Below are 25,090 nucleotides of genomic sequence, written 5' to 3' on the forward strand. Positions count from 1 at the left end.
TGATTTAAAAGTTGCATACAGGGGCCAACCCCGTAGCGCACCCGGGAGAGTGTGGCGCTGGGAGCGCAGCAGCGCCCCCACCGCGGGTTCGGATCCTATATAGGGATGGCCTGGCCGGTGTGCTCACTGGCTGAGCGCGGTGCAGCCGGTCACAAAAAAGACAAAAAAAAAAAAAAAAAAAAAAGTTGCATACAGAAGTTCGTAAGAAAAGTGGAGGAAGGGCCTGCCAATACTAAGTGCTCAGTGAATGTGGGTTTAGGCTGGTTAGCTCAGTTGGTTAGAGCATGGTGCTCGTAACACCAAGGTCCGAGGTTCGATCCCTGTACTGGCTAATGAGAAAAAAGAAAATGTTTAATAAATGAATGTTAGATTAGACTGGGCTAGCCAGGTCAAGTTTGCTGGAGTGAGAGAAGTTATGGGCAAAGACTGAGGAGCAAAGGTCAGCCTGGTGGAAAAAATGACATTAATAAAGACCCAGTGGCAAAAAGAAAATAAGACAGGATGTAGAGTTTCAACAGATCAGCTTGGTTGGAGCAAAAGAGTTAGTTTGTGGGTGAAAAGGAAGAGTGCAGGGTTTGATAAGGTTATGATACAAGTCAAACTGTCATAACAAATTAAAACATTTGTAACACCCTATGTATTACAGTTTTGTTCTTAGAATTTTACTTCCTTTCTTTAAATGTATTGATAATAAAATGTTAATTTTACAAGACCAAGCTATTTAAATAAGTAATATTTTGCAAATGGGCTAACGGGGTAATGCCATCAGGACGATAAAGCAAAATAAAATGGTATGGGCGGGCCAGCCCATGGCTCGCTTGGGAGAGCGTGGTGGTGACAACACCAAATCAAGGGTTAAGATCCCCTTACCAGTCATCTTAAAAAAAAAAAATGGCATGGGAAATATGAGAGATGGAAAGGAATTTAGGGATACTTCTGATTCAACTCCTCTTTTACCAGATGAGAGACAGAGGATCCAGACAGTGTAGTCCTGTTTCAGGTACTGACGACATCAGGCAAGGCTGCTTCCTCATCTCCTAACAGTTAATGGCATTTTTATATTTACAACTTTAGATGAATCATGTGATTGTTATTGTTTGAAGATCAATATGAAAAATATGACAAATAAAAAATTAGAAAAAGATACGATAAAGACACTATCCACAGAAGACGTTTAAATTACAGGTGGGGGGGCCGAGCCTGTGGCGCACTTGGTAGAGTGCTGCGCTGGGAGCGCGGCGACGCTCCCGCCGCGGGTTCGGATCCCATATAGGAATGGCCAGTGCGCTCACTGGCTGAGTGCTGGTCACGAAAAAGACAAAAAAATAATAATAATAAATAAATAAATTACTGGTGGGGGGGGAGGGGAGGGGGAGGGGGAGGGGGAGGGGGGAGGGGGAGGGGGAGGGGGGAGGGGGAGGGGAGGGGGAGGGGGAGGGGAGGGGGAGGGGAGGGGGAGGGGGAGGGGGAGGGGAGGGGGAGGGGGAGGGGAGGGGGAGGGGGAGGGGGAGGGGAGGGGGAGGGGAGGGGGAGGGGAGGGGGAGGGGGGAGGGGGGAGGGGGGGAGGGGAGGGGGGGGGAGGGGAGGGGGGAGGGGAGGGGGAGGGGGGGAGGGGGAGGGGGGAGGGGGGAGGGGGGGGAGGGGGGAGGGGGGAGGGGGGAGGGGGGAGGGGGGGGAGGGGGGGGAGGGGGGAGGGGGGAGGGGGGAGGGGGGGGAGGGGGGAGGGGGGGGAGGGGGAGGGAGGGAGGTTTTGGTGATGGGGAGCATTAATCAGCTACAATGTATATCGACAAAATAAAATTTAAAAAAATAAAAAATAAAAAATAAATAAATTACAGGTGGGAAGTTTAGATCTGGATTAGGGCAGTGGCTGACGGAAATGAGCGATCAAAAGACATTTCAGTTGAAAAAGTAATACAGGTAGTACTTTTTCAGGGTGACTGTCTGAATGAGGAGGCCAATAAGAAGAGGAAAAAAAAAGAAAAAAAAAGATTTCCAACTGTGAGTTAAGTTTGAAAGTGGTGGTTGTTCAAAGGTGACAGAACACATTTCATCAAAAAATAATTCTTTAAGAAGTAATTCTTTGCAAAATGAAAGGGTTCTGGAGATTGGTTGCACAACATGAATATACTTAACACTACTAAACTGTGCGTTTAAAATTGGTTACAATAATACATTTTATTTTCTTTTAAAGAGCCCATAATTTTTTTTTTTTTTTAAAGATGATCAGTAAGGGGATCTTAACCCTTTACTTGGTGGTGTCAGCACCACGCTCTCCCAAGTGATCTAACCGGCCATCCCTATATAGGCATCTGAACCCATGGCCTTGGTATTATTAGCACCACGCTCTCCCAGGTGAGCCATGGGCCAGCCCTAAAAGTGTAATTCTTTTTATTTAAACTTTTGCTCAGTCTCCTTTGAGCTATATCAGCTTTTCATGTTTTGTGAATACAGATTCACTCAGGCCACCTCAGCTCATGGGAAGTCTATTTTAAGGATATACATGACAATAAAGGAGATAAGAATATTACAAGAACCTAGAAATAGCAATATCATTGTACTTCAACTGGGAAGTAAAATGAACATGGAAGTGGACAAATTCCATGCACACCTACAGACTGGGTTAAGTCACTCAGCTGCAGCAGGCATGCAGTACTCCCCAACCACAAGGGTGTGTGTCACCGATCCTGTCTCTGTGGCTACCAGCCAACTATTTCATTTAGTCAGAGCTTCTGCTTACTCACAACTCCAGCTTCCTTATGGTCTCTCTATAACCAACTTTCTGCTTCTCTTCCTACAATCGACAGACTGGTTCTGTCTGTATATTCCAGTTCAAATTCTTAAAAGGAAAAAAAAATCTGACTGGACAAGCACAGTTTTTAAACTTAAATGTGCATCAGGATCACCTGGAGAGCTTAAACCACACATTCTTGGGCCCCTTCCCAGTGTTTCTGATTTAGTAGTCTGGGTTAAGGCTTAAGAATTTGCATTTCTAACAAAATCCCAGGTAATGACTACACTGGCCTGGTTAATCATCCTTTTATCTGTTTGGACAGAGAAACTGGGGCAAGCTACCTCATGTTGACAATACCAAACTTCTGAACTGACTCTCAGGCTCATAATTGGAGTTGCTTTTTTTTTTTTTTTCCAACTTCCTTTCCATACTGGACTCCTTATTTAGGCAGTCACCCAAGTCTTACTGCTTTTTCAACAAGAATGTATCTGATCTCTCCCTTTATTTTCCTGGCACTTCCTTAATCCAGGGTCTCATCTCCCCATACCTGAATATCTACAGAAAAGCTTCCTGTTTGAGCCACCGTATACACACAGCTGCCAAATTACCATTCCCACTGATAGCCCTCAAATGCTTTCTGGGTTCCCTGAAGAACTTCAATTGGATCCCTTTAGTTATCACATTGAACTAAACTTTGGAACACCTATTTGCTTTTAAGCCAATAATATTTATTTATTTATTTATTATTTTTTTAAAAGATGACCGGTAAGGGGATCTCAACCCTTCGCTTGGTGTTGTCAACACCACGCTCAGCCAGTGAGCTAACCGGCCATCCCTATATAGGATCCGAACCAGTGGCCTTGGTGTTATCAGCACCACACTCTCCCAAGTGAGCTAACCAGACAGCTTTGATATTTCCTTTCTACCGTGACCTCCTACCCTTTCCCTTGAGGAAACCACCTATGTGAAACCTCTTAGGACCAGATTTTAGGAAAAAGTTTCAACTTTTTAAATAAAGATGACCCAGGAATTGGCAACTTCTAAATCCTCTCAAGTTCCATGACTATATTTCAACTACTAGCAGCTATCTCCACCTAACTCTACTCCTGGGAACTCAAGCTCAGGGTCCAAAGCCAAGTTCAACATTTATCCCCTCTTACTAGTTCCTTTTTGTGTTTTCCTTACTTCTTTATTTAAAAAAAATACCCCCATTTAACCAGTCATCCAGGCTCTTAGTAGTAGTCATTTGGATTTTTCTCCTCATCTCTCGTTATCTCATCCTATTCCATCGAATTAGAGGTCAAGTCCTAAAGATTCCACCACATATCACAAGGGCTACTGACACCAGTCACTTCTCAAACTACAAATGTTATCATTATTTTCTAAGCTGTTATTTACTTTTTTTTTTTAAAGATGACCGGTAAGGGGATCTTAACCCTTGACTTGGTGTTGTCAGCACCACACTCAGCCAGTGAGCGAACCGGCCATCCCTATATGGGATCCGAACCCGAGGCCTATGGTGTTATCAGCACCACACTCTCCCGAGTGAGCCACGGGCCAGCCTGCTGTTATTTACTTTTGACCAAGTATTTCTTTAACTTTTCCACAAAAGTACTTCTAACAGGAGAGAAAGTATAAAGGGTGGGGAGGAAGGTACCCTTAGGGAATGTACCCTAAGCAGCTTTTAAATCTTTTTCTACCCATTTTGGAGAAATTTCTCATTAGTCTCTGGTATCTTAAAAAGTTATGCAGATGTTGCAATCTCCTCCGTCTATCTTTGTTTTAACATAAAAGTAATGCTTTTAGTTACTTGTCAATAAGGCAAACTGATGCTTTGGGAACATTTTCTGTTTATCAGGGACTTCATATAGGTACTTGTACCCTGGTTTGAGAAGGACTTCAGTTGACTCCAACCTGATTTCTCTGCCCTCAGTCTCTCTGTATACCATTTTACTTTACCACTGCCTAAAATGTGGCTCCAATAGCTTCCAATGATGCCACACTGCTACCAAATTAAGTATAAACTTCTTTCTTTTGAATTCAAGGTCTTCAAAAAATGATGATTGCAGTCTTATTTCCAACACTATTTTCTAGCAAACTAGAATACTTTACTTAGTATGTTCTCAATATTTAATTGAATGTAGTTGTTGGCAAATGGTGTTTACTTCAGTTGTCTTCTAGCATCGTGGTTCTCAAATCATGTTCCCCAGACCATCAGCATCACCTGGGAATTTGTTAGAAATACACATTTTTCATCCTGTCCTATACCAGACCTGCTCAATCAGAAACTCTGGGTGTGGGGCTTGAGCAATCTGTGTTTTAACAAGCCTTCCAGTGATTCTTATGCAGCTGAAGTTTGAGAAATACTGGTCTAGTTTTCAGATCTAAAACAGAATAAGAGGGCCGAGCCCGTGGCGCACCCGGTAGAGTGCTGCGCTGAGAGCGCAGCGACGCTCCCGCTGCGGGTTCGGATCCTATATAGGACTGGCCGGTGCACTCACTGGCTGAGTGCCGGTCACGAAAAAGACAAAAAAAAAAATAAATAAATAAAACAGAATAAGATATGGATTAAAAAAGTCCCTGAATGCAATATTAACTGTTATGTAAGTGTAAAATGTTCATTTTTAAAACAAAATGTTAATACTCACTAAAGGCTCTTTTGCTAGAATTCTGCTGTTAAATATATTTTTCATACAGGTCTTTCTTAATTTAGAAAATGTGTTCTAAAGGAAGAAGAGTAGATTAAACACGTAAATTCATTTGTCTCCTCCTAGTGGCAGGCTTTTAAATATTTAGCACAACACACCACTTATATTTCTCAGAAATTATATTTCTGAATATTTTCATGATTCCTCTTATTAATTACAATTAATTTTACACCAAATTTAAACACAGATTTGTCTCCGTAACCTCCAACTGTGAATGCAGAAAACCATGTAATTTACTCTTACACAGCTCTTTTTAATCTGACTTGTAAAATTTCCCTTATTTTGTTACCCATAACTTCTTAGCAGTAGAAATTCATTACTTAGAAGATATTGAAATGAGTTTTCTTATAAGATTTCAGCAACACCCAGGTGTTTATACTTTTTATTCCTCTCACTACTATTCCCTCTCTTGCAATGCCCCAGGAACCACACAAATCCCCAAGGTATGGGGATAGCCACTGTCACCAAACCTCTTTTCAATGAGCACTTTGAGCCCTCAAACTCCCAGGTTATATTGACCTAGGGTGTGAATAAGTCCCTTTGACTCTTAAAACCAACATAACAAGGTTTGAATTTTTCAAAGATTTTTATTGATGTGGCAGGATAATTTATGGAGGAGATACTAATATCCTTTAACTCAGTTGGTTAGAGTGTGGTGTTATAACACCAAGGTCAAAGGTTCGGACCTCCATACAGGCCAGCCACCAAAAAAAAAAAAAAAAAAAAAAAGACATTGTAGAGATACTAATGTCCTACATTTTCCCCTTAATCCCTTCCAACCAGGTAGCTAGGCCATTTGTATTCCTTTATCTGGGATGTTTAAAGAATGAGAAGTTGAAGCTACTTGAAACCATGCATTTTCCTGTTTATTGTTAGACTCTGAGTTCACTGAAGAAATTATTCTAGGGGTCTGGGAGGAAAAAGGGGAGGAGCCCCTTTATTAAAAACTGTAGGAGAAAATGGAGATTTCCATTTGGCTGGAAAAGAATGTATAAATTGGTGTGTCCTCATTCTCCTGGCAGTGCTTTGGGGCAGTGCCGAGATCTAGGCATGGTCTGCTTAGAAAGGCTAGACCTCTAAACTTCAGGGTTTCCAAACATAGGAGGGATTCCCATGCTCTACTGAAACAGAATCTTGCACTTCAAGGATCTGTGTGCTTTCAACCATGGGAATCTCAGCAGTAAACAATGTGGGCTGAAGTCTAGAGAGGCCTCTTCAAATACTATGCATGATCGGGGTGTGAAAAGGGGAGGAAATTGACTGATATTAAATTTTTCTTCCAGACCGATGTGATAGAGGCTCAGAGGCAAGTTTAATTTGGTTTAAGGAAAATAAAGAAACATCGTTTTTCTCCTGAGTGCGACACAGGCTCAGCCCTGTGGTTTTTCTTATATAGCCAAATTTGTGGTTGCAATTCATACACCAGGAAATACAGTGAAGAACAAAGCAAAAAAAAAAAAAAAGATGGAGATCATGGCAATGGACAAATTCACAGAACACAAGTTATTGATCCTAATGTCACTCAAGCCTTGCCATAGAATGATGTAACCAACCCAGTTTTATTAGGTGTATAACTCCCCAGTTCTTTGTCTCCCCTTCAACTCTGTTAAGGTTAGATGCTGAGTCTCTTATCTTGACTCTATCTAGCCTGATGCAAGTGTTGGCACCTCTCCCAGGTCATTTAAGGTTCTCATGCTTTCCCAGAAAAGACAACTGAGTATAGTGTAGTAAGTCAGACAAGTAAGATTCTTGATTTTCTAAGTTTCAGTTTCCTAATGTGTAAAATAAAAGTTAGACTAATGAGGGCTGGTATTTAGCTTGTAAATAAAAAACAAAACTGGTAAACCATACTAGTTGTTAAATTATTGAAATTCTTCCATATCAGTCAGTAAAAAGCAACCATCCCAATCCCTTAGCTCATTCCAGGCCTCCCCATGATCCAGCTTTCCCAGGACCCTAATCCGGCATGTCTGAGTGGCTGTGCCCTACCAGCTAGTTGTCAAATATTTTGGAATAATTATCTTTTGAGACTGTCATGAGGTTTAAAGTGGGTTCAGTTAAAGCAAGCTAATGACACTTGACCTTTATCAACTTTTCCTCCTCTCAGATGTGAGAGTTTTCAGAACCAGAATGGAGTCACTTATGCCAAACCCTAATAAAATCAAGTCAGGAGGCCATAAAGGAGGACCCTCACACACATGCCCATGATTAAAAACTATTAAAAGGACTCTCTGTAAACCACAACCTTGCAAAAAACCACCACAACCTTACACAAAAAATACTTCTTTGAGGACTCTTACGCAGCAACTGCCTGTAAAACCTCGGACTGATGCCACCCTTGTTATTGATTCTTATAGCGAAAGATAATTTTTCAAAATAAGTTATGTACCCTTTCTCATTTTATCTTTAAAACCCCTTTTCTTTCTTTGCTTCCTTGGATGTGACTATGATTTGTCATAGCATTTGTATCCCATGTTATAATCCAATTCATTTCTTTAGAGAACCAGTTTCTTTGTTGTTGACAAAGTTTAGGTTAACACAGACATGGATCCTTAAGTCATTTTTTTTTGGATCCAGAGCCAAATTATGTTTCTGAGATGCAGCCACCATGGTATCAAATCCTGATTGGGTCTTCAAGATTTTTCCTTGATCACCCCAAGCATTCTATTCTTCTTTTTTAAAAATAACAGCTTTAAGATAGAATTCACAAACCATAAAATTCATCCTCTTTTTTTTGGTGGCTGGTTGGTCCCATGATACAGGTATTGGCCAGCCACAGACACACAATTCAGTGTTTTTTCATCTCTTCACAGAGCTGTGCAATCATCACCAGTAACTCCAGAACATTTTCATCACCCCAAAAAGAAAACCTGAATCCAGTAGTGGTCAATCCCCATTCCCCCATCCTCCCAAGCCCTGGCGACCAGTAATCTACTTTCTCACTTGATAGGCTTGCCTATTCTGGACATTTCATATAAATGGAATCATGCAATATTGTGGTCCTTTGTGTCTGGCTTCTTTCACTTGGCATAATTTTTTCCTATTTGTCTTTATTCACTTGGCATAATGTTTTCAAGTTCATCCATGTTGTAGCATGCATCTGTACTTCATTCCTTTTTATTGCCAAATTAGATTCCATCGATATACAGTAGTTCCTCCCATTATCTGCATTTTAGCTTTCTGCAGTTTCAGTTACCTGTGGTCAAATGCAGTCCTAAAATATCAAATAGAAAATTCCAGAAATAAAATTTTTTAAACTTTTAACTTGCACAGTTCTTTTTTTTAATGAATATTCATGAGATACAAAGCTAATTGTCACCCCTCGTGCCCATGATGTGAGGGGCAGATTCATACTGGCAGCATACCCATTACCAGAAATTACTTTTGTACCCCATGTCCCCCACCCAATTATCTCCCAACCTCCCTTCCTCTCCCCCATCCCCCCCTCCACTTTGCAGACCTAGGCATGTTCCCTTCCTCTGTTAGACCACCGCACTACTGTGGTCTTTCTTTCCTTCCTTCCTTTCTCTCTTAGCTCCCACATATGAGTGAGCACATGCGGTATTTATCCCTCTGTGCTTTGCTTATTTCACTCAACTTAAGTTTCTCCAGGTTCATCCATGTTGTTGCACATGGGAGTATTTCATTCTTTTTTCATGGCAGAGTAGCATTCCATGGTGTATATATACCACAGTTTCCTTATCCAATCATCCATCGATGGACATTTAGGTTGGTTTCACATCTTGGCTATTGTAAACAGAGCTGTGATGAACATGGGAGTGCAAGTATCCCTTTGACATGATGATTTCCATTCCTCTGGGTATATACCCAGAAGAGAGATTGCTGCATCATATGGAAGATCTGTGGTTGTTTGAGAAACCACCATACTGTTTTCCATAGTGGTTGTTGCACACCGTTCTAAGTAGTGTGATGAAATCGCTCATCAGCCCATTCCAGCCTGACGAGGATGTGAATCATCCCTTTGGTCCAGCTTATCCATGCGGTAGACTGTACCCTCCCACTAGTCACTTAGTAGCCCTCTCAATGATCAGATTGACTGTCACTGTATTGCAGTGCTTGTGTTCAAGTAAACTTTATTTTACTTAATAATGGCCCCAACACATGAAAGTAGTGATGCTGACAATTTGGATTTGCCACAGAGAAGCTGTGAAGTGCTTCCTTTAAGTGAAAAGGTGAAAGTTCTTGACTTAATAAGGAAAGAAAAAAATTGTATGCTGAGGTTGCTAAAATGTACAGTAAGAACGAATCTTTTATCCATGAAAATTGTGGAGAAGGAAAAAGAAATTTGTGCTAGTTTTGCTGTCTTACCTCAAACTGCAAAAGTTATGGCCATAGCGTGGGATAAATGCTCAGGTAAGATGGAAAAGGCATTAAATTGGTGGGCGGAAGACAAGAACAGAAATGTGTTCTAATTGACAGCAATCGGGTTTGGTACTATTGGAGGTTTCAGGCATTCACTGGGGATCTAGGAACATATCCCCCGTAGATAAGGGGGTTCTACTACACCACATTTTGTTTACTGGCTCTATTTTTAATCAAAGATAATTTAGTCTTTCTAAGCTGGCATCTGGGCCTAATTATCTTTTTAGGAAGTATAAGGCATTAAGAACAGATGGTATTAAGAGTGGAGTCCAACTACTAGACCATGGAAATTCCTTCCAATTACCAAAGGCTTCTTTGTCTCCCTTTTTCAAAGCTGATGCTGAAGGATTATTCTGCCCAATAAGATACTGTTTTTGGTCTGAGAGATGTTTCAAATTTTAACCTTATTTTCCATAGGGCCATGGAGACAATACCATGTTATCTTCCTTCCTCCCAAGGGAATGATTTTCCAGTCTATAAATAAAAATAATAATCAATTCATAAATACCAAACAATAAGGGCCAGCCCGTGGCTCACTTGGGAGAGTGTGGTGCTGATAACACCAAGGCCACGGGTTCGGATCCCTATATACGGATGGTGGTTGGTTAGCTCACTTGGGAGAGCGTGGCGCTGACGACACCAAGTCAAGGGTTAAGATCCCCTTACTGATCATCTTTAAATAAATACATACATACATACATACTAAACAATAATAACCTTGGCTAGAAGTATAAGGCTTGTTTATTTGAAAGGGATATCTTGAGTTATTACTCTATGTCTTAGGCCATTTCCTGCTGCTGTAACAGAATACCACAGACTGGGTAGTTTATTTAGCGCACAGTTCTGGTGGGTGGGAAGTCTAAGATAGGGAGGTGACATCTGGTGTGAGTCATCCCACAGCAGAAGGCGGGAGGTGGAAGCGAGCGGATAAGACAGCAAGAGAAGGAGGGAACAACTCCATCCTTTTTTATCACAAACCCACTCCTGTGAGAATGGCATTAGTCCATTCATGGGGGCAGAGCCCTCATAACCTAATAACCTCTTAAAGGTCCCAATACTGTCACAATGGCAATTAAATGTCAACACGAGTTTTGGAGGGGACATTCAAACCATAGCATGCTGATCTTGCAAAGCACGTATATTTTCATTCCTCAAGCCTTTGATTCTGTTGTTTCCTCAGCTTGGCTTGTCTTCCTTTTTGCCCTCCCCTCATCCCCCCCCCCAAAATCTCACAACTTATGTAATTTTTCGATTTACCAAGCATTTTTTGACACATGATCTAGTCTACAAGCAAAAAATACACAGTAAGTATAAATATTTTATACTCATTTAATAAATATGAAAACTGTTTTGTTTTTGCTGCTGGCCAGTACATAAATATGAAAATGGAGGTTGAGAAATTATAGCAACTTATCCCAGCTCACAATTATTGCTTTAGAGCTAGAATTCAAATATACAATTTCTAACAGGCCCAGTGTTCTTCCTATTCTTTTTTTTTTTTTAAGCTATGTAATCCAATTGGGCAACTGAGCAAAAATGTACATTTAAGGGTGTTTACTGAAGTGTTGTTTACTATATCCACAAATTGTAAATAATCTAAATGTTAAAAAAATAGAGGATTAAGTCCTGACACACTCATAGGACAAATACCATGCAGTTACTAAAAATTATGATGTAGATCTATTAATCATAGAAAACATGCAAAAACATCCATAATGTATAGAGTGAACAAAGAGTTAAAACAGATGTACATTTTGAATACATATTTGTAAAAAAAAAAAAAAAGCCTGTGTTCGTATGAGTATATATATAAAGTAGAGGAATATGTATCAAAATGCTTTTGAAAAGACATAATACTTAAAAATTTTATATATTACTACTAATAATAGATTAATCGCACATTAAATGCTTACTATATGTCGAAAACTGGGCTAAATCTATTTTATACGTATTAACTCACTTAATCCTCACGATAAAGCAATTTGCCTATGGCCTTGCAGAACCGAACTCTCAGAGTCCAATGCTCATGATCGTAAACACTAGATCGTCCTGCCTCAAGCACAAAGATCATTTATTTTATTATTTAATAGTTTATTTTTTAAAAAATAATAAAATATTTGATTTTATGCCTACAGCAGCTAGTATTCCCATGTGATCTCTCATCCAGGTACTAACCACGCAAGACCCTAAGCTTCTGAGACCCACTTTATAATCAGAAAAATCCGTGAGGTACTTTAAGAAGATTCTGTTCCAAACTTCTCTTGCCCGGGTGTCTTTGGATCCCCATAACCATCTATCTCACAGCACTTGGCTGGACTCATTTATACGAGTCCGCCTCTGAGAGCCTACGCTCCTGCAAGGCCTGGGAACCAGGCCCACTTCTTGTTTTTCACGGCCCCCAACCTAGCGCGGTGCTTTTTCCTCAGCAGGCGCTCACTACACGGTACACTGAACACGCCATTGGCTTGGCTGGGGTTGGGGGGAAGGGGTGTTGGGCCGACACAAAGCCTCTCTGTCCATTTCCCTCCCGGCCGGTGGTTTCCTGCTTGCACCTTCTTCCTCCCCTCCCCGCTGGGTCGGGAGCCTGGCGGGTCCCCAGGTCGCAGGGCCTCCCTCGTGGGGGATCGCGACCTCCCGGCCGACGCCAGCGCCCCTTGCTCCTGCTCGCAGGAACGGAGCCAGGAGGGGGCCTGTGGCGAGTCCCCACGTGGGCACCCTCCCGCCCGAGGTCGCCATCTCGCGTTCTGGCAGGAGCTGCTTGCGCGGTGAGGAGCGGAGCGGCAGGAGCGCGGGGCGCTGCTGCCCCTACTCAAGATGGCGGCCCTGGGCGGGCGTGGCTAGTGTCCGGAGGCACCGAGGAGGCGCGGGAGCATGGCGGCGCCCGAGGAGCGGAGATCGGAGGACTGCGACGAGGAGGAAGAGGAGGCAGTAAGCGCCGAGCCGGAAAGCTTGCACGGGGGTCGCGGCGAGGGCTGCGCCGGCTGTGTGTGGGGAAGGGAATCCGGCTGTGGTAGGCGGGCTCAGCGGCTTCTGGCCCTGGGCGCGGAGCGGGGGAGCGTCGGCCTCGGCCCCAGCTGCCACACCGTAGTTAGAACAGGGACGTTACCTGAGGTAACGTCGCCTGCTTGCTCTTGTTGAAAACAGAACCCAGTTTTCACAAAGTTGGGGTCATTGCAATGGGAATTGGGGGCTTCTCTTGTTAATCGCGTCGTCCTGCTTACTCGCGTGCTAGCTTCTTAACCCCTTCTTCCACCAGGAGCAGCTGGTTCTGGTGGAATTGTCAGGAATTATTGATTCAGACTTTCTCTCAAAATGTGAAAATAAATGCAAGATTTTGGTGAGTCTTTTGAATTGGGGTATTGTTGTAGATTTTTAAATTTTAAAACAAGAATGGCTCAGTTGGTTAGAGCGCAGTCTTATAAACACCAAGGTCATGGGTTGGGGTTCCCTTCCTTACCGGCCAGCCGTCAAAAAAAAAAATTAAAAAAAGAATGGTGAAATACCTGTGCGTAAAAATTGATACCCCCCCCCCCTTCCAAAGCAGCGAACTCTAAGGATCATCACAGAAGTACAGCGGGGACTGTGGGAGCAGATGGGGTAAAATGCCTAACTTTGCTTGAGTCTGAATGTGTGGTGGGAGAGTAAGTTAAAGATTTGGAGGAGGTAACATTTTGCTATGGAACAGTACGATATATTGAAAAAATACAAGTTTTAGAAAGTGAGGGAGGACAAAGAAACACAAAGCAAATGGAGGATAATCAGAGATGCACACAAAGGTTAAACTGCGGAGAAGCAGGGAGGGAAGATACCTACTAAGGAAAGACTTCAAAGACCTCACACTCTGAATCTGACTTGAGCTACGGCATAAGTTACCATCTGTTTTATGATTTGACTTTAAAATCTTTCAGCTACTGTTGACAGAACTTCCTCAGTTCTTACCTTAAGCTTGAAGAGGATGTTGATTGAAATAGACCTTGCTACTTGGATAAGAATTAAGTAGACTTCAGGTTGTAGCTGCTGTGATCAGAACATTGTAACTTACCTTGTAGGACAGGAGGCTCTAGAGGTTCCCCAGTTTTGGAGATCAGTTTCCTTGGTAGCAATATTACATGTTGAAGACTTTTTCTAATGATTTTTAACGATCCTTTATTCTGTTGTAGGGAATTGACACTGAGAGGCCCATTCTGCAAGTGGACAGTTATGTCTTTGCTGGGGAATATGAAGGTAGGAGGATGTCAGATAGATGAAACTCCTTTTTTTATATGCCATTCAGAGAAGGTAGTTTTGTTATTTCTCAACAAGTTGACTTGAAATTTTTCTGCAGATACTCTTGGTACCTGTGTTATATTTGAAGAAAATGTTGAACATGGTAAGTGATTACTATGCTAGCCCACTCTTTTTACTATAAACTGTTTCAAACATACTTTCGTACAGTAAATATTAAAATTAAACATGTACCTATTGTCTAGTTGTATCAAATCCTTCCATTTTGCCAAACTTGATCCAAATTATGGTTAAAAAAATTCTAGATACATTTGAAGTCCCAGTATACCCCTTTACAAACTCATTCCCTTCCCTCTGTCTTCAGAAGTAATCAGTCACCTGAATTAGTTGTTTATCTTTCCTATACCTAATTTTGTATTACATATATATATGTTCACAAACAATAAATAGCATCGTTTTGTATATATCCAAACTTGGTATAAATTATAGCATACTATACATATCATTCTGTATCTTTTTTCACTCAGATATGTTTTCAGATTTATACACATTGATACATACAGCTCTAGTTTATTTTCCCTGCTGCTTAGTATTCCATTTTGTGACTATATAATTTATTCTCCAGTTCACATGGATGTGTTGATTGCTTCCATTTTAACCAATAATTATTAATAACTACTGTTTATTGAGTGCCTTTTGTATGTCAGACACTATTCTAAATCTACATGTATTAACTCATTTAATCTTTACCACACCATATGATACTGTTATCTTTATTTTATAGTTGAAGAAACCGAAGCACATAGAGGTAAGTAACATTCCCAAGGTAATACACGAAGTGAGTGGCAGAGCCAGGATTTGAGCCCAGGTGGTCTGGCTCCAGAGCCCACATTCTTAATTATGCTTATAACCTTACTACAAAAATGCTGCTATACATATTCTTTTATGTGTCTCCTGTGCATATATATAAAAATGTCTCTAAGGTATATATTTAGAAATAGATTGATGAATGTGTGTATACTCAACTTTACCTCTAATTTGAACCATATAAAATTACCGATTTGGCTAAGTATCAATGATTTCATATGGTTCAACTTAATAGACATCACCAGGTTGCTCTCTAAAGTATGGTATCAGTTTACACTCAAGGTAGCACGGTGTGGAAGTTTTCGGTGCTTCTCATCCTTGGCTCAGAGCCTCGTCCTCCTACCTGCTGCCTAGGACCACAATTTTCTTTAAAAGCTAAAACTCCAGGCAGCAGATTGGCAGCATTTTTTTCCTCAGATTTCTTTCATGATTGGAAATGTCCCCACTCCAGCCTCTGGCCTCAACTAGTAAGTGTGACTTTGGTCCTTCATTCTGAGTGGTAGAATTTTAGACCTCATTACCCTATAGGGCCAAACTCCTCATCCCAATTTCCCACTATAGGGCTGGAGCCTATTTGGCCTGTGGCTTTAATCTCACTTGTAGCTTTGTATTTCTGTTCCCTGGAGGTATTTTTGAATCCACTCATGCCTTCAAATGCTGTGCTTGGAACATGAGAGATGTTACACTGTGAACTTACTACACTATGTTTTTGGGTTTTTTGTTTGTTTGTTTGTTTTGGCGGCTGGTTTGTACTAGAATCCAAACCCTCAACTTTGGTGTGGTTATCAGCACCATGCTCTCCCAAATGAGCTAACCAGGCAGCCTTTTTTTTTTCTTTCTTCTTTTTAATACTATCTTGATAGGAAGTTTAATCTAACTCCCTACTACAATTATTGAGACTTAACATCATTATTTTATTTGATGGCATCAAGCAGCATAATAATCAAGTTCATTTTATGTTCTAGTGGACACAGAAGGCAATAATAAAACAGTGCTAAAATATAAATGCCATACAATGAAGAAACTCAGCATGACAAGAACTCTTCTGACAGAAAAGAAGGAAGGAGAAGAAACCATAGGTTAGTTCACTTGATTCTCTGAGAATAAGGGGTCCAGTATTGGCTTTGATAGTGACCCATTGCTACCAGGACATTCCTTGTACTTTGTAGTAATAACTGTATTTATTTAAATTGAGGGTGCCCCCTGAAAAGTACTGTAGGAAAGTTTTAAATTATCTCTTTTCGGGCCGGCCTGTGGCTCACTCGGGAGAGTGCGGTGCTGATAACACCAAGGCCACGGGTTCGGATCCCATATAGGGATGGCCGGTTGGCTCACTTGGAGAGCGTGGTGCTGACAACACCAAGTCAAGGGTTGAGATCCCCTTACCGGTCATCTTTAAAATAAATAAATAAATAAATAAATAAATAAATAATCTCTTTTCCCTCTGAAGATTTGATGATTTTAGTCTGTGAAATGAACTGACAGTAGACAAATTAACAGGAGAACAACCAAACAAAATTTATTATGCACATAGGCATGGGAGCCACATACAAAGTGTGAGACAAAAAGAAGGGCCCGATGACTGAAGTTTTTATACTGCACAGAAGGGTATTTCTGGGGGTTCCTGGAGGGAGGTGGCAACAGGTTCTGAGAGAGTGAGGGAAGGAAACACATGGTCAGAAAAGGCTGTCTTGCTATGCAGATGAAATCTCTCAGGTAGCAGCTCTCAGAAAGAATAGATGGTAGCATGTGGTAAAGGTTTCTCTGTCAGACCTTTAAAACTGTCAAACCTTTAGTTTCCTTTTCCTGTAAGATAATTTATCCTAGATCAGGTAATGCAGATAAAGAGGTCTCAGAGAAAGCCTGTTGGCATCCACTGTTTACTCACTAATATAGATTTCCTCTACAGATGCAAATCTCCCCTCCAAAAAGGATAGCTTTTCAGAGCTGTTCCTGTGTCTGCAGGCCTTTTGAGTAGTTATCTCAAAATATGCCAAAGGTGTATATTTTGGGGCTGCATATTTTGGTTTTCTTCAGTATCAAGCATAGATTTAAAATTCATTTGGACTCTTAATGTAGCCAAGGTTACTGGGGACCTATAAAAAACCAATATCTGCTTTGTGTTGGAAACAACTGTGAGGAGTGTGCCAAGAAACTTGATATGATTTCCAAGCCCTAAGGAATTCAACAGTATGTGTGTGTGTGTCTGTCTGTCTTTTTAATAAAATCTTCCTTATAGAGTGGATAACAGTTTTTAATTCTCAAGGTGTAATCCCAGGGGATCCCTTGGAAACTTCTGGCAGCTGCAGCAACCTTCCCCAAGAAGCTCACAGATGGAAGAAGCTGGCTTTATATGTGGGGGAGACTCTAGGACTGCAGTTGTTAGTCTAGTTCTTAATTAGCATCCATTTAGTCTTCTCCAATTGCTGGTCATCACAGACTAGAGACTTTTAGACCAGTGCTGCTTGCACCCATAGCAGGCACGTTTGTGAAGCTGAAAAAATGACTTGATGGTTTATCAGCACCGCACTCTCCCAAGTGAGCCATGGGCCGGCCCTTGACTTGATGGGTTTTTTTTTTTTTTTTTTTTTTGTCGTTTTTTCGTGACCGGCACTCAGCCAGGGAGTGCACTGGTCAGTCCTATATAGGATCTGAACCCGCGGTGGGAGCGTCGCTGCGCTCCCAGCGCAGCACTCTACCAAGTGCGCCACGGGCTCGGCCCGACTTGATGGTTTAAAAGTGCATTGTTCAACAACATATTTAAAGCTCTAGTAAATAAGACTCTAGTGATGAGTGTTTATGACTTAAAAGATTTATTATATTTTAAGCAAGGAATAAACATTTGAAGGTATATTGATCATATAGAAATTAATTACACCAACTAAGCACAACTACATAACAAACCTTTTTTCTTATCATATATATCCCGAAACTGTGCCTTTTTAGGCACCCTGTAGAAATAGTAGGAAGAAGGAGGTTCTAGAATGAACTTGAAAGGCAGATACATATTGTAAGCATAGTTATCATTTAGATACTCCTATTAAAGTAAGTTAAGGAATTTCCTCTCCTCCTAGTCTTTAATAATCTAATAGATCTTTGGGAAGATTTGGATGTCTAGTCAAATAAATTAGCAACCAACTATTCAAGTCTGTATTAGTTATCTATTGCTGCATAACAAGTTACCCCTAAACTTAACAGCTTAAGACAACAAGAAAAATAACAGTAACTGACATAGTTTCTTTGAAATGGGATTTTGGGAACAGTTTAGCTAGGTGGTTCTGGCTCAGTGTCTCATGATGCAGTCATCTGAAGGCTGTAAGATTTGGCTGTAAGATGGCTTATCACGTGGTTCGTAAGTTTGTGCTAGCTGTTGGTAGGAGGCCTCAGTTCCTTGCTGTGTGACTACCCCACAGGACTGTTTGAATATTCTGACATGGCAGCTGACTTCTCTCAGATTAAGTAATCCATGAGAACAAGGCAGAAGCCACAATGTTTTTTATGAAATAGCCTTAGAAGTCACACTGTCATTTCTGCAATATCCTATTCAGTGTGAGAGGGGACTACACAGGGGCATGAATACCAGGAAGGTGAAGATCACTGGGGACCATCTTGGAGGCTGGCTACCAAACATGGCAATATGGTGCAGGCAGAACAAAATAGACAGGGGGTGTGACCTTTACTTTCTAGGAACTTGTACTCTAAAATAAATCACATTGAAACACATTGAAGCAGATATGGATGAACATGACTTAATACCCAATTTATTCTATTTAAGTATCTGTTATGTACTAAGTAAAACACTAAGTAATAGAGCAAAGGATGGTGTCAGGGTTTTGAGCCTACGTGACTAGGAGAATGATGTTATTGCAGGAAAAAAATAGGAAAGTAAGTATTTGAAGCTGGGTTGATCCAAGTGCAGTGGTGTTTATAATTGATCACTACCAGTTACAGATTTCTTTTTTTTTTTTTTTTTTTTTTTTAAAAGATGACCGGTAAGGGGATCTTAACCCTTGACTTGGTGTTGTGAGCACCACGCTCAGCCAGTGAGCGAACCGGCCATCCGTATATGGGATCCGAACCCAGGGCCTTGGTGTTATCAGCACCGCACTCTCCCGAGTGAGCCACGGGCCGGCCCCAGTTACAGATTTCTTTGTTCCTTCTCTACTCCCACTGCTTCACTTAACTAGGAAAAAAAAAGTTGAAGCTGACTTGGAGAGAAAGGAACTAATAAATTTTTGATAGAGGGAGAGATTATAGGAATAACATATGAAAAAACATGGGATCAGCAGTGAGAAGTTTCAACAAACAGCTGCAGAGGAGTTAGTTTATGGCTGGGAGTAGGAGCAGATGGAGGAGTGAACAGGATGGCAGGATAGGTGGAGGTATCTTAGAGATATGTAATCGAATTTTTAAGATGAGAGGAAACAGCTTGGGCTTGCTATAGGAATTAATGAGGATTCATTGAAAATATTTGGCTGAAAAGGGTAATAAGGATAAAAGAAAAAAAGACTAGCATTATTGGAGCAATTCTTGATCATGGGGGTTCATTGAGAGTTCAGGGCTATGACTATGAGTATCAAAAGGAACAAAAATGTCTCAGTTTTGAGTGAATTTTTTTTTTGGTAGCTGGCCAGAATGGGGACCTGAACCCATGACCTTGTTGTTATAAGGATGCTCTCTAACCAACTCAGCTAACTGGCCAGCCTAAAGTGTGTTTTGTTTTGCTTTGTTTTGTTTTTTTGAGAGCTGTCTCATTTCACAATTGAATGTTCCAACTAAAAATGATGAGAGTCCTAACTTGGAAGTAGATATATTATGAAAATTGAAAAGGTAAGGAGAAAATTGTAGAGAAGTGACAAAGTTTCCTTTAAGGCATGAAATGGCAGTGAAAGCTGAAATTATTTCTCAGAATGAATTGAGAATTGAACTCGAGGAAAGGGGCATGGAATAGTAATTGAATTGATCAGTTTTATTTATTTTATTTTATTTTTAAAAAAGATGACCGGTAAGGGATCTTAACCCTTGACTTGGTGTTGTCAGCACCATGCTCTCCCAGTGAGCTAACCGGCCATCCCTATATGGGATCCGAACCCATGGCCTTGGTGTTATCAGCACCACATTCTCCCGAGTGAGCCACAGGCCGGCCCCGAATTGATCAGTTTTAGTGATTTTGATGATGCATGCCTGTAGGCATTCCGAGGTCTCAGTAGAAGATGGAAATTACATGATCATTTTATTAGTAGTTACAGGCACCATGTTTCTTGGTTTATGTTGGGCTTTTACTCTGACATTTATTCACAGGATGAAATTTAAATTAAAGAAAAATATACTTAACTAAAATTCCTTTTTCATGTTTGTTTCTTGGTTTGTCCTCTCCCCTTCCCCAAATTAGGTGGGGTGGAATGGTTGCAAATCAAGGATAATGATTTCTCCTATAGACCCAACATGATTTGTAGCTTTCTGCATGAAAATGAAGATGAAGAAGTTGTATCTCCAGCCCCAGATAAACCGTTGGAGTTGGAAGAGCAAGAGATTCAAATGAAAGACAGCTCAAACCTGAGTTATGAACAGGAGAAACCACGGCACTTGGAAATAGAGGATTCTGGTCCTCTTAATGATATCCCTTCTTCTGAGACAGAAGGTTCTATTTTTGTGGAAACTCAAGATGCTGCCTTAGAAATGACTCCTAGATGAAATGTTTCTCATAATAATTAGTTTTGAACTTTAATTAGAGTTTTTGTGTAAAATGATCAGCTGTGTAACTCTTAGTTTTTTATTTTTTATTATTTTTATTTTTACTTTTTTTTTTCATTTTATGTCCTTCAGTCATAAACTATTTCATTGTTTTTGTTGGCTGTACACATATTTCCAATTGTAGCACAACTTAATATACCAGAATCATTCAGGACCAGACATGAACTAAATTTTTAAAAATATGGTTTAAATGACTTTAGGGAGACTTCTCTCATGAATCCTTCAAATTGGAGTGTATACTAAGGTAAGTGTATACATTTTCTGTTGCAGCTGTCACAAATTACCACAAATCCAGTGGTTTAAAACAACACAAACATATTGTTTTATAGTTCTAAAGGTCAGAAGTCTGACATGGGACTCACCTGGGCTAAAGCAAGGTGTTGGCAGGAGTGCATTCTTTTCTGGTGGTTCTAGGGGGCAAATCCATTTCCTTGCTCATTCAATTGTTGGCAGAATTCATTTCTTCACAGTTGAAGGACTGATGTCCCATTTCCTTGTTTGTCTGCTGATGGCCATTTCTAGCTTATAGAGGCTATCTTCATTCCTTGGCTCATGGTCCCCTTTTCTCCAAAGCCAGGAATGGTGGGCCAAGTCCCTGTCCATTTTGAATCTCTCCTGTTACTTCCTCCTTCATTCTGTCTCTCTGACTGACCCTTCTGTCTTCCACTTCTCCTTTTAAAGATCAATTTGTACATTGGGCCCACTCAGATAATCTCCCTATTTTAAGGTTTATAACTTTAGTTCCATGTGCAGAGTCCTTTTTGCCATGTAACTCAACATACACAGGCATAAAACCAGGGATTAGGACACGGAAATATTTGAGGGACCATTTTTTAGTCTATCACAGTAAGTATTTTGTTTAGGAAGAGAAAAGAATTTTGAAGTGCTTAAGGATAAAGGTATAATTCCTAATAGTCCAGCTGTAATTTCACTCCTTTCCTATTTGAGAAAGATGATAATTCAGCTGTGATAGTCATTTTGTTATAGTGATAACCTAGATCTAATTTGTATTTTTTAAGTAAATTATTCACAATCTTTGGTACTTTGTTGCAGGTTATGAAATTGCCAATGTTTGATTGTTTCTGACTAAAAAACAGTAATTTCATACAGTTTAATGTAGTACCAATAAGTTAAAACACACCTCACATTAATTACATCTCACAGTTGATAGAGATAACTTTTGTTTTAAAAGGTTAGAGAACTAATGTTCTAGGATGAGGAATTTATTTCTTCAAAAAGTTTGTAATTTTTTACTATTTTATGGACAACAGGGCTGACTGGTTATCTCAGTTGGTTAGAGCACAGTGTTGTAACGCTACCGTCAATGGTTTAGATTCCCATACTGGCCAGCCACTAAAAAAGATAATAATTGGACACAACTTACCTTGATTAAAAAGCATTTCCAAAACATAAGCTCATATATCTCCCCAATTTTTATATGACTTTTTTAGTCTCAGCTTTTAATAAAAAGTTTATCTTTTCCACCATACGTATGTATAGGGGAGATGGCTAATTGTCTGGCCCAATATCTTTTCTTCCTTTTTTTCTTCATAACAGAATCCCAGAATTTATTCAGGTTATCAATGTGCCCAGCTGTCCCTGCAGATACATGTGGCCATATAAGCACCACTCTCTAACCAACTGAGCTAACCGGTCAGCCCACATGTGGCCATATGACTAAATTCTGGTCATTGACATGGCATTAGAAGTGTTGAATGATGCTTCTGGAAAGTGTTCTTAAGCTGTAAAGCATAAAGGGTAATAGGTAAGCTCATCTTCTCTTCTCATCCTGCTGGAACATGATGTGGTGACTACAGCTCCAGAAGAGGTGCTGAACTTTAACCTTGGAAATAGAAGCCATGAGTTGCAGAGCAACAAGATTGGGTGCTGATACTATGACGCTGCCCTGGACTGTTACGAGTAAATGGTTAACAAAACCTTTTCTCTTTCTCCCTGGTAAAATGACCAAGAGTTTACCTTTCAGCACTTTCTCTGGAAACCTACTTGGCAAGATAATAACGGAATGTCAGGTGTGATACTAGGCAATATTATTTATGATTAAAAGTGATCCCTAATTGGTAAACTGTATGTGGACCAAGAAGGCTATGACAAAGTATATAAATGCCCATTGGAAAACATGGGCTTTGGGAAAATGTTGAGTTCCTTCTTGCAGTGGTCCCTGGAAGCTGCACTTATGGGCTGTTTTAAGAGATATTGGCTCTTATGGAGCATGAAGCTTCTTCTTTTTTTTTTTTCTGGCAGCTGGACAGTATGGGGAACCAAACCTTTGACCTTGGTGTTACAAGGCTGCACCATGGAGCATCAAGCTTTTAAGCAAGGGTGGCTTCTGCACTCACCGAGATGATTTTGTTCCAAGCTGACTCTTGGAGGCTAAAGACTCCTGAAATAAGCCTTATGCTGCCATGCTGCTGTGCTGTTTCTTGTTCTGTATCCTGCAAAGTTAAGTGAGCCTGGTGCCAGGTTGGCTTCCATGAGTCTTACTGGGTCCTGTGGGTGTGAATGTCATTCCAAACCCATGACTTCTGTTGCTGTTCAGGCAGAGAAGGCATTGCCACTGCCTACCTCTGGCCTTCTTTTACATGAGAGAAATAAACTTCTCTCTTAAATCACTCTGTAATAGCCAAGCAATCCGACACATTATGTATTTTTAAAAACTTGAAAAATATAAAAAAAGTGTAAAGGAGTGGAAGATTCTTGAGATTTGTAATCTTGCAAAAGAAGCTGATCTGCACTGTAACGTAGTTCATCTACCTTAAATTGAAGAGGAAAATAAAGTCTTAAATTCTGAAGAGAATGTGATGTGTGTTAGCTCCTTATTTATCAGTAACATTAAATGTAATAAAGTCTTATTTTTTAACTATGTCATGTTTTGTGTGACTAGAATTTTGAATATGAATTTCTCTGCCATTAATCAACTGCCCTACTAACAAGGATTACTTACAAGCTAATTTTAGAACCACAGTCCCTATGTAGCCGTCGCACTAAGTACTACTTTTGACATTGAATGCAGTGGGTTGCTTTTGCTTACAAATAATGATTTTCTACTTAAAAGGATCATGTTGTTAAACTGCATCATGGAGAATTACTCCTTAAGCCCATTACAGAAATGTTTGAAAATTCATCCATTTATTCATCATGTACTATGCAACTGATCATAAATTTATTGACAGATATGGCCAGCTTAGTGAAACTATCAATGATATCATATACTTTTCTATTGACATACCAGCAGTTTCTTTTTATTTTTTGTTTGTTTTTTGTTTGTTTTGGGCAGCTAGCCTGTGTGGGGATCTGAACCCTTGACCTTGGTGTTAATCAGCACTGTGCTCAACTGAGTGAGCTAACCAGTATTATTTTTTAGAATCTTATTGGTTTTTATTTTCTTTTGTTCCAACAGCTTATTTGAAAATGTGCAAGCTTCCTACTGTGTCAGGTTTGCATAGAGTTATCTTCCAAAAATGTTTTTATTAATTTTTGGAAATGAATTTGCTTTCTACCTTTTATGACTTCCACCATTACTTCCTTGTGGAGTAAGAAATTCCTCTTTATAAGATTGTCTAGAAGTAAACTTTACGCTATTAATACAATACAGAGTAAATATACACCTTTGTTAATGACAATTTGTAGTTTTTATGTACTGATAGTTTAGATGTGGGTTTAATGTAGTCATACCTGTGTATTACTTATGAGAATGTCAAAGTAGCAGAGGTCCTAGTTTTCTCAGATCGAAAATAAGATTTTTTACTATCATATCTAAACAAACTCTTATTTCCTACTTATATTCTATGCTCTTATTTGAAGATTATATTATTTCTCACTGCCGCTGTAACAAATTACCACAAACTTTGTGCCTTAAAACAACACAAACTTTTTATCTTGCAGTTTTGGAGGTCAAATTCTGAGATTAAGTCTTATGGGGATAAAATCAAGATGCTTGTAGGGGTGCATTCCTTCTGGAGGCTCCAGGAGAGAATCCCTTGCCTTGCCTTTTCCAGCTCCTACAGACTACCCTCCTTCAATGGCATGTGACTTCCCTCATATTTTAAGCCAGCGGCATACATCTTTAAATCTTTCTCTCTGACCTCTGCTTCTGTTATCATGTTCCCTCCTCCGACTCTTACACTCCCCACTTCCCTTTTATAAGATCCCTTGTGATTAGATTGGGGCCACCTAGAAAATCCAGGATAATCTTCCTCTCTAAAGAACCTTAATAACTTCTGCAAAATCCCATTCACCATGTAAATTAACGTATTCACAGATTCTAGGGATTAGGACATGGACATTCTAGGGGGTCATTATTCTGTCTACCACATTATCATATACTTTGATGCCTAAACTGTCCTAGGAAACATTTTGACTCAATTTATTTGCTTGAGCAGCTCACAGAACTCAGAACACT

At 40.2% G+C, this 25,090-nt stretch overlaps 1 protein-coding gene and 1 non-coding gene across 3 annotated transcripts; both read left to right on the forward strand.

Moving 5' to 3' along the window:
• Positions 1 to 258: 258 nt before the first annotated feature.
• On the forward strand, positions 259 to 332 carry TRNAT-CGU (transfer RNA threonine (anticodon CGU)). The gene has a single exon. It is a non-coding gene; the product is annotated as a tRNA-Thr (tRNA).
• A 12,281-nt stretch (positions 333 to 12,613) lies between these two features.
• Positions 12,614 to 23,461, forward strand: GTF3C6 (general transcription factor IIIC subunit 6). 2 transcript variants are annotated; one of them, XM_063097608.1, is made up of 8 exons: positions 12,614 to 12,753; positions 13,082 to 13,162; positions 13,986 to 14,049; positions 14,150 to 14,194; positions 14,834 to 14,857; positions 15,882 to 15,995; positions 20,309 to 20,914; positions 22,933 to 23,461. In XM_063097608.1, exons 1-7 carry the CDS (start codon positions 12,697 to 12,699, stop codon positions 20,608 to 20,610), a joined length of 687 nt encoding a protein of 228 aa, XP_062953678.1. In that variant the 5' UTR covers positions 12,614 to 12,696; the 3' UTR covers positions 20,611 to 20,914; positions 22,933 to 23,461. The 2 variants fall into 2 exon arrangements, with proteins under 2 accessions (XP_062953678.1, XP_062953679.1); XM_063097609.1 differs by lacking the exon at positions 13,082 to 13,162.
• The last annotated feature ends 1,629 nt before the right edge of the window (positions 23,462 to 25,090 follow it).

Source organism: Cynocephalus volans, chromosome 5, assembly GCF_027409185.1.
Source record: "Cynocephalus volans isolate mCynVol1 chromosome 5, mCynVol1.pri, whole genome shotgun sequence".
NCBI lineage: Eukaryota > Metazoa > Chordata > Mammalia > Dermoptera > Cynocephalidae > Cynocephalus > Cynocephalus volans.